The sequence below is a fragment of the Tupaia chinensis genome, unplaced genomic scaffold, assembly GCF_000334495.1.
Source record: "Tupaia chinensis unplaced genomic scaffold, TupChi_1.0 Scaffold142134_1, whole genome shotgun sequence".
Classification (NCBI taxonomy): Eukaryota; Metazoa; Chordata; class Mammalia; order Scandentia; family Tupaiidae; genus Tupaia; species Tupaia belangeri.
The window spans coordinates 55,283-63,705 of NW_006201985.1; the positions used below are offsets into that span (position 1 = coordinate 55,283).

The 8,423-nt window shown below is 39.9% G+C and overlaps 1 protein-coding gene across 1 annotated transcript; it reads right to left on the reverse strand.

Moving 5' to 3' along the window:
- Positions 1-6,719: 6,719 nt before the first annotated feature.
- Positions 6,720-7,703, reverse strand: OR6A2 (olfactory receptor family 6 subfamily A member 2). Its single transcript, XM_006163405.1, has one exon. The coding sequence runs from the start codon at positions 7,701-7,703 to the stop codon at positions 6,720-6,722; it is 984 nt and encodes a 327-aa protein (XP_006163467.1).
- Positions 7,704-8,423: the final 720 nt, after the last annotated feature.

Sequence of the window (8,423 nt, forward strand, 5' to 3'; positions counted from 1 at the left end):
ATACCTGGCTCCACCTCGGTCCTTTTCTCTCAGTCCTATATGCATGAAGCAACACCAAATAATTTTAAAAAATAAGAAACCAAATTGATTTAATAAGACAACAGATTCATTCATTTGTTCATTATGTGTGTGTGTATGTGTGTATATATATATATTAAAAATATATCGGTCATGATGTCTACTTTTGGGAACTTACAGTAAGTAAAATAAGAAGTCTACACCAATGGGCACAGATGTTACGTGTGTTGTAACATGCACAAAGTGCCCTAGAAACTCCAAGGAGGGAAATATGCTTTTAAATTTAGGAACTAAAAAAGGATCAAGGAGATGTTATTTAAGACTCATAGGGGTAATATAGTTTGGAAGTAGTATAATGGGAAAAAATTTTGGTTTCAGCAATCAGGTTGGTTCCTAATCAGGTTCCATGACTTTTTTATACATTTGACTTAAGAAATTTTTCTTCATTCCACAGTTAATTTACCTGGAAAATAGAACAGTTCTTTCATCAATATCCAGTCAGTGACGTTAGGCTCAAAAGTGACATGTATGTGTAAATAGTTCTAAAACTGTTTCATGGATCAGCCTCAGTGACTCAGATGGTGGTGTACTGATGGAAGCCACAGGGACAACTCAATTGCAGGTTCAGATCTCCAGTCAAACTATACAGCATCAGGTGCCCCTAGGTTCCTGACTGGCTGGAGGGCTGGGTGAAAGGCATAGTGGTGAGATTAAGACCCTGTTGAGTTGTCTATCTTTCTCTTTTTTTGGAGAAGTTTTTGCTATAGGGTGAAGCGCTCACTAGAAAGAGAGACAGAAAGTGAGAAATCACCCCCTAGGCAGGATGGCCATGCCACAATCCCTTCTCCATTCTCCTCTAGGGATCTTGGGCACGCACACACGTGCCCCGGCGTGGGTTTAAACCACCGGGTCCAGAACTCGAACTGCAGTCGACTACATGGGAGTCTAGTGATGTAGCCATTACGCCATCTGCTGGTACCAGCTTATCTTTCTTTTACGTGCATTCTTGCACACACGTTCTCATGAAGGAACATAAAATTAAACACAATAAAAACTAATAAAACTGCTTTGTGATAACTACATGGATGTAAACTATTACCTGTGCTGGAATACGAACCGTAGCCAGGATTTCATCTGTAGGAATGAGATGAGAGGGCTATCAGTATAGAGACTAGTCCAGGATAGAAGACAGGGTAATGACAGCAAATGATGAGACAACAGAATAAGGAGACCTCCTCTGAGACTAAAGTTTGTATCCACTGCCTTAGACTCCAAGAAGCAATAAATGAACATTTGTGTGTGTTTGCTTAGGGCTAAGAACAGGGGACAGCGATGGCCCTTTCCATCTGTGAAGCTGCCCACAGTCAAATGAGCTCTCAGAATCTCTGCTATTAACTGTGCCTCATGTAACCATGAAATCTAGTATAAACTGCTACAAGTTTTGCAGAAATAAGGGCTCAGGAGATACACTTGTGTCTCAGAGAGTAGCCAAGTGTGTAGTGGCTAGAAGGAGCTAAATCAGAGGTTGAAAAACACTGGGAAATTCTGAAGAAACCATCTTCAGTCCTTGAAGATCTGGGACAAATAGTATTTAATAGAGAAGGATGGACCTAGCCCTTCCCTTACTCCACCCACCCAAATTCTTTGTCTCAGGGCATATGATGAGTTGGCACTAATTCTTGAAAGATTGGGACCACTGGTCTTTGTGAAATGAGACTATGGAACATTAAAATCAGGAAAGGCAATTGTCCCTTGAGGAATAATACCTCCCTCCACAAAAATGCAGATTATAGGCCATGTCTTCTCTACCTAAGGCACAGAACTGTTTATTCTTGTCAGAATCAAATGACGATATTGGGAAAACTGGCATAATTTTTCAGAATTGTTGAGTGTATAAAGCTGTAACTATGTGTCAGTTATACTTAACTCCTCTTTATCGTTCAACTGAATCAAAGCAGCATTGATTCATGAACATCATTAATCATTTAAAATCCAGGTAAAAATTCAAAAGAGGTCTTCACAAAATAACAAAGTGTTTACAGTACACCTCGCTATACTGAAAAGGATAAAGTACTTCGCTGTACTGAAAAGGAAGGGACAGAATACCTTTATTAAAATGGAAGCCACTGAAATATATAAATATATAATTTAACATTTCCGTTAAATTATGTTACAAAAGCACTAATATGTTTCTTTTTTACATCAACTTTTTATTTTGAAATAATGTTAAATTTACAGAAAAATTGCAAAAGTACTAAAGAGAGCTTTTGTTTACCCCTTACCCAGTTTGTTTCCCTTAATATAATCATGTCTTTTTGCCATGTACATTTGTCAAAACTAAGAAACGGAAATTGATACATTACTGTTAACTATTCAGACCTTACCATTTATTGTCATTTGTATCCTTTTTAAGTTCCTGGATCCTCTCCATACACCATACTGCATAGATAACTTATCTTGTCAATCTCCTCTAATCTGACATTCCTTAGTCTATTTATATTTCACAATTTTAAGGGTTTTTTTAATTTAAAAAAATAGAGTTTTCAGAGCTGCAGAATACTTTCTATTTATTCATTTATTGCCTGAGGACACATGTATTTGCCAGAAAGAGACAGACTGTCTGAGGGCACATGTATTTGCCAGAAAGAGACAGAGGATGAGGAGGGGAAAGAGCCCTCTAATGAGATGTGGTCACACCTCAATCCCTTCTCCTCCTGTTCTCCATCCTGTTGGGATTTTGGGGCATGCAAGCATATGTACATGGGCATGTTCTTCATGTCTCTTGAGCTAGAACTTGAACCACTATTGGCCATGTGGAATGTGATTCCTTTAACCACTGGGCTATGAGATTAATACATGATTATAATTTTTAAAATACTTTTCCTCCTGGCCAGCAGGTGGCATGAAGGTTAAGGCAGCTGAATTCCACATAACCAACATCACAGTTTGAGTCCTGGATCCAGCTGAAAATCATGCCAGGTGTGTGTGCATACATGCCCAAGATCCTAGAAAGAGAGAGAAGGAGAAGGGATTGTGGCATGGCCATCAACCCAGGAAGTGATTTCTTTCTCTATCTCCAGTGAGTGCATGCACCTACTAAAACAAAACAAAAAGAAAAAACCTCTTCATGCAGAAGAGTTTATATTTCCTGATTCCAGCCAGTATGAAATGTTATCATTTATCTGTTTGTTTGTTTGTTTGTTTGAGCTGACTGCATGGCCTCGTGTTTAAAATAGCCGTTCCCACATGGCTGATCATGCAGTTTGAGTCCCAGATCCTGAAGGTTGAGAAACACGCTGGGTAAAAGTTGGTGCATGCCTAAAATCCCAAAAGGAGGGAGAAATAGAGGAAAAGGGATTGTAGCATGCTCACTCTCCATTTCTTCTCTTCCCCTCTGTCTCTCTGTTTCTCTGGTGAGTACATGACCTCTTGCAAAAAGAAAAAAGAAAAAGAAATGTTACCAAACAGTAAAAGACACTATGAATGTTAAGAAATTAATTGCAATGTTAAGTAAAATAATATTGAGGCCAGCAGGTGGCATGGTGGTTAAGGGCACTGGACTCCCACATGGCCCACTGCGGTTCTATTTCCACAGTCACTTGGTTGCTTTCTTACTTTCCTTCTCTCTCTTTCTTTCACTCAGGTCAAACTAAAATAAATAAATAAAGTTAAATAAAATAATTTTTTTGAAAAAAGGAAAATACTATTAATTATGGCCTAAAATTCATTTGTACAACATTTGTGGGCAAGAGATTAAAATAAAGACCATTAAGAATATATTGTGGAGGCATTTGAAAGGCAGGTACAGAAATTTAAAGTTTATTCAGTTGCTGGGAACCATCAATTATTTCGAACAGGGATTCTGAGCAGAGATAGATGTCTATCTGTATTAATCCTCACTTGCCTGGTTACTCTGAATATCACTCCTTTCTGAGTAACCCAGTACTCCTAGCTCTTATACTGACACAGAAGCTAGAGACTTCCCAGACGCTGCCCTCGCAAAAGGAAATTATTAAAGATCACATTATCTAAGTAAGTTTTTGAAAGATTAGTAGACTCTAAAGATGGTCTGAAACAAACAGGCTCAAATGGGACAGGGATAAAATAAAGCCCTACCTTTTGGTGTAGGGGAAGCAATCAGTTACATTCATGGAAAGTGGTGAATACTTAATCTGACAGATAATACTTAATTTTAAAAATCTCAGGAGATTTCATGACCTCAAATTTAGTATGAGTATGAAGGCCGTATCACTTGAGAGCTGAGTCCAGTTAAGAGAGGTGTCAATTTCACCACAGTTCACGTGGGTGCCGCTTCCTCTCATTTGATGTCTATTGAAAGGAATACATATGCAGGACACTGTGCTGAACACTGTTTCTGTACCTGGAATGTTTGGTTTCAGATTTTGAATTCAGAATCAGAGGGGTTTTTCTTCACTTAAAAAAGTAATAAATTTTATCATAAAAATCTTAAGAAATAATGAAAAGCACAAGGGAAAAAATGTAGCACCATATTTTTACTTCCTTTTAAAAAATAGTTCTCCACGTTTGTTTTTAAATATATGTGTGTGGGAACCAGCAGTTAGCATAGTGGCTATGTCGCTGGACGCCCATGTAGTCAATCGCGGTTCGCGTCCCGGACCCGGTGGCTTAAAACTCACGCCAGGCGCGTGTGCGTGCGTGCCCAAGATCCTGAGAGGAGAATGGAGGAGAAGGGATTGCGGTGTGACCATCCCCCCCAGGGGGTGATTTCTCGCTTTCTGTCTCTATGTCTCTCTCTGTCTGTCTGGCGAGTGCACATGCCCTATAGCGAAAAACCTCTCCAAAAAATAAATAAATAATAAATAAATAAATAAATGCGTGTATATAGATAGATAGATAGATAGATAGATAGATAGATAGATAGATAGATATAGATATAGAGACAGAGACAGAGATAGAGATAGAGATAGAGATAGAGATAGAGATGATATAGATATATTCCCCTTCTTTCCTTTGCATTTAGTGTCTTTACTTCCTAGTAACTGTTAGGGAAGTTCACATAATAACTATAAGAGCAAGTCCAGACAAGGACATTCACATCCCAGATTTCTATCCCATTATAGAAACTTATTTTACGGGGACCATCCCAGGGTAGATTTTTGGTGACCTTTATATTCAGTCATTCTTGATGATTTTTATGACAAAAGAATTACAGATTCTATAACTGTTTGGCACAAATATAATGTATAATTTTCTAATAAGTATAGTCTAGCAAATAATGTCCCATATCCTTGCAAGGAGCCTTTCACACACTTTATTAAACAACAGGCAACTCTAAAAAGACAGGCAGCAACAGCTGGATCCCACATCTGAAGACAGAAGCTTCATTATCATTACAGTTCTGGGCCTTAGATAATAGCTGAGAGCTAAAATTCCCAAAATCATAGTGACATATCCTCTAACCATCTCTCTTCCAAGATAAGTCATAGGTCTCTTATTGGGAAGAAAACGTTATTTAAATAAACACGTTGGCAATAATGCTGTGCCACAAAATGCAGTTTATGAGTGTGAGAAGTCCATCACATAGCTACAGCCAACATTCGGGTCCAATTCCTTCTAGGCCTGGTTTAAATAAACAAGCAAACAAATAAAGCTGATACACTTGATACTGTGACATAGATTAACCCTTTTATTTACTAATTCAGGCTCCTTTCCATCATTAACTGTATTTAGATCATTTTGTTTTCATGTCTCCATAGTATTCCATTTAACACATAAGCAGTTATTTAACTAATGTCCTATTGTCGATGTTAAGTGTATTTCCATGTTTTTGTTATCCTAAGTAAAAATGCCTACACAAATATTTCCAAATCAGAATGTTCCCAATATTTTTAGGGTTTGTAATACATATCACCAACTTTCCTTCCAACAAGGCTGAGCCGATTTATATTTCTGTGTACCCTAGTGAAGTATGAGGGGTTTGGTCCTGCACCTGCCAGCTGCATCTATTGGAGTAACACACATGCCTTGTCTCCATGGCTCCAAATTATATTTACTTATTGTATTTGTTCATAGTCATCATGGGTTAAATACTGTTCTGGGTCACAGTCACAAAATAATGTATAAGCAGATGTGATCCTGTATCAGTGGTGCTTAGAGTCTAATTAGGGAAGCAGAGGATTAAAGAAAGGACAGTTCTCTGCCACTAATTAAATGTGGACACTGACCTCAGTAAATTAGAAAATGAAACTAGAAAGCCCTGTGGCCCAGGAAGTGATACAATGTCAACACAAAAATTCTTTGTTCTTTAACCTCCTGGTCTTTTAAGTCACACTAGAATTATCACTTGCTAGGTTTCTGGTAACTCATGGCTATAGTCAAGGGCCTATGGCTAGGAAAGATCTCATCAAGAAGCCTCCTATTGCTTTTTCATAATGAAGTCTGCTTCCTTAATAGAACCTGGGCTATGTAAATTACAATAGAGCAGACAATAAAAGACCAACCTCTAGCCTGTACAGTATGGCCCTGACAAGCAGAAGTCCAGCTTCTGTTTACAGTCCATCCTTCTTCTTCCTCCTGGACTAGTTACAAAGGATGTATTCCATTTCTTGGTAATACCTTTGAAACTCTAACTCCTAATTGAAGCCCGAAGAACTCCACTGGACTTTCGGAAGTCACCGATCCCAAGTTTAGTAGCATTTATCAGATTTCATACCTCCCCTCTACACATCTCTGCTAGCCTTCCCAGGGTTAGCTTCCTGGCCCTCGAGCAGGTGCAGAGTACGGCGCAGGGCACGTTTGACCTCCTGGTTGCGCAAACAGTAAATGATGGGATTGAGCAATGGTACAATGACCGCGTAGAGTACAGAGACAAGCTTGTTGGTGTCAAAAGCTGAGAGTGCCTTTGGCCGGGCATAGATGAAGATACTGGCTGCATAGAAGATGATCACAACAGTGAGGTGAGAGGCGCAGGTGGAAAAGGCTTTATGGCGTCCAGTAGCTGAGGGAATGCGCATCACAGCACCAGCGATGGCCATGTAGGAGGCCCCAGTGACAGAAAGTGGCCCCAGCAGGATGAAAATGGCCAGCACAAAATCTGTAAGCTCTGCTGTGGACATGTCAGTGCACGAGAGGTTGAGCAAGGGGGAGACATCACAGAAAAAGTGGTTGATGATGTTGGGGCCACAGTAAGAGAGGCGCGAAATGAGGAGAACTTTCACCATGGAGATGCCAAAACCACCAGCCCAGGAGCCAGAGGCCAGCTGCACACACAGCCGGCCACTGACAATGACAGGGTAGTGGAGAGGATGGCAGATGGCCACATAACGATCATAAGCCATTACTGCAAGAAGGACACACTCAGTGCAGCCCAGGCCCAGGAAAAAGTAGAGCTGAGTCATGCAACCCTCGAATGAGATGAGCTGTCCTTGACCCTGTTTGGGCCCAATGAAGCCAGCAAGCATCTTAGGAATAGTGACAGTAACATACCAGATCTCCAGGAAGGACATATTAGCCAGAAAGAAATACATGGGTTTGTGCAGGGTAGGGTGGTTCCTAATTGCCACAATAATGAGAGTGTTCTCAGTCAGCACCAACACATAGGCCAGCAGCAAAAGGGCAAACAACAGTGCCTGCAGTGGCCCGGGAGCTGGGAAGCCCAGCAGCACAAACTCACTCACTCTCCCACTGTGGTTCTTCCGCTCCATGGTAGTTTCATCCAATGCTCTTCAGGAGGTGAAATTGGTGTCTTTAGGAGGCAGCAGTGAGAACTTAGACTTTCTCTTGGTGGCTTTATATTGGTAGAATGCAATGCATGTAATTTATCAATGAGCTGAGGACACTGTTTTTTTTTTTTTTTTCTTTAATCTGAAAATGATCTAAGACAAACACAGACAAAAACAAATGTATTTTTGTTTTGCTTTGTTTTGTTTTGTTTTACTAGGGATGGGATAGGAATCTGTTCCAGCCTTTGCAGAAGTATTGAGAATCACTTGGTAAAAATGGCACTAGTGGGTCCCTGAAAAATATAGATAAAAACCAAAAACAGAGCGAGAATCTGGGCTGCCTTAAAGTAAGAGTCTGTCTATGAGCTGGACTATGACCGTTTTTGAGGAAATAGATGACACAATGGAGGGATAACAAGAATACATAACACAACTGAGAATTATTAGTGTGGGCATTGCTCTAAAAAGTTTGCAGTGCTAATCCACTTGATCTTTAGAACAATCCTGAGTCGGTACTATTGTTACGCTCACTTAATGCCTAAAAAAACTGAAGCATAAAGAAGTTAAGTGACCCATTCTGGGTGACATAAATAGAAAGGTGGAGAAACAGAGAACTGGGACCTCAGAGTTACCAAAGAATTCAGATGACACTTCTAAAGAACAGACTGTAAGATGCATCTTGGTTTTACATCCAGGAGAGGG

Bases quoted from the DNA above. Each gene is read 5' to 3' on its own strand.
- OR6A2 (XM_006163405.1), bottom strand. From the start codon at position 7,703: ATGGAGCGGAAGAACCACAGTGGGAGAGTGAGTGAGTTTGTGCTGCTG.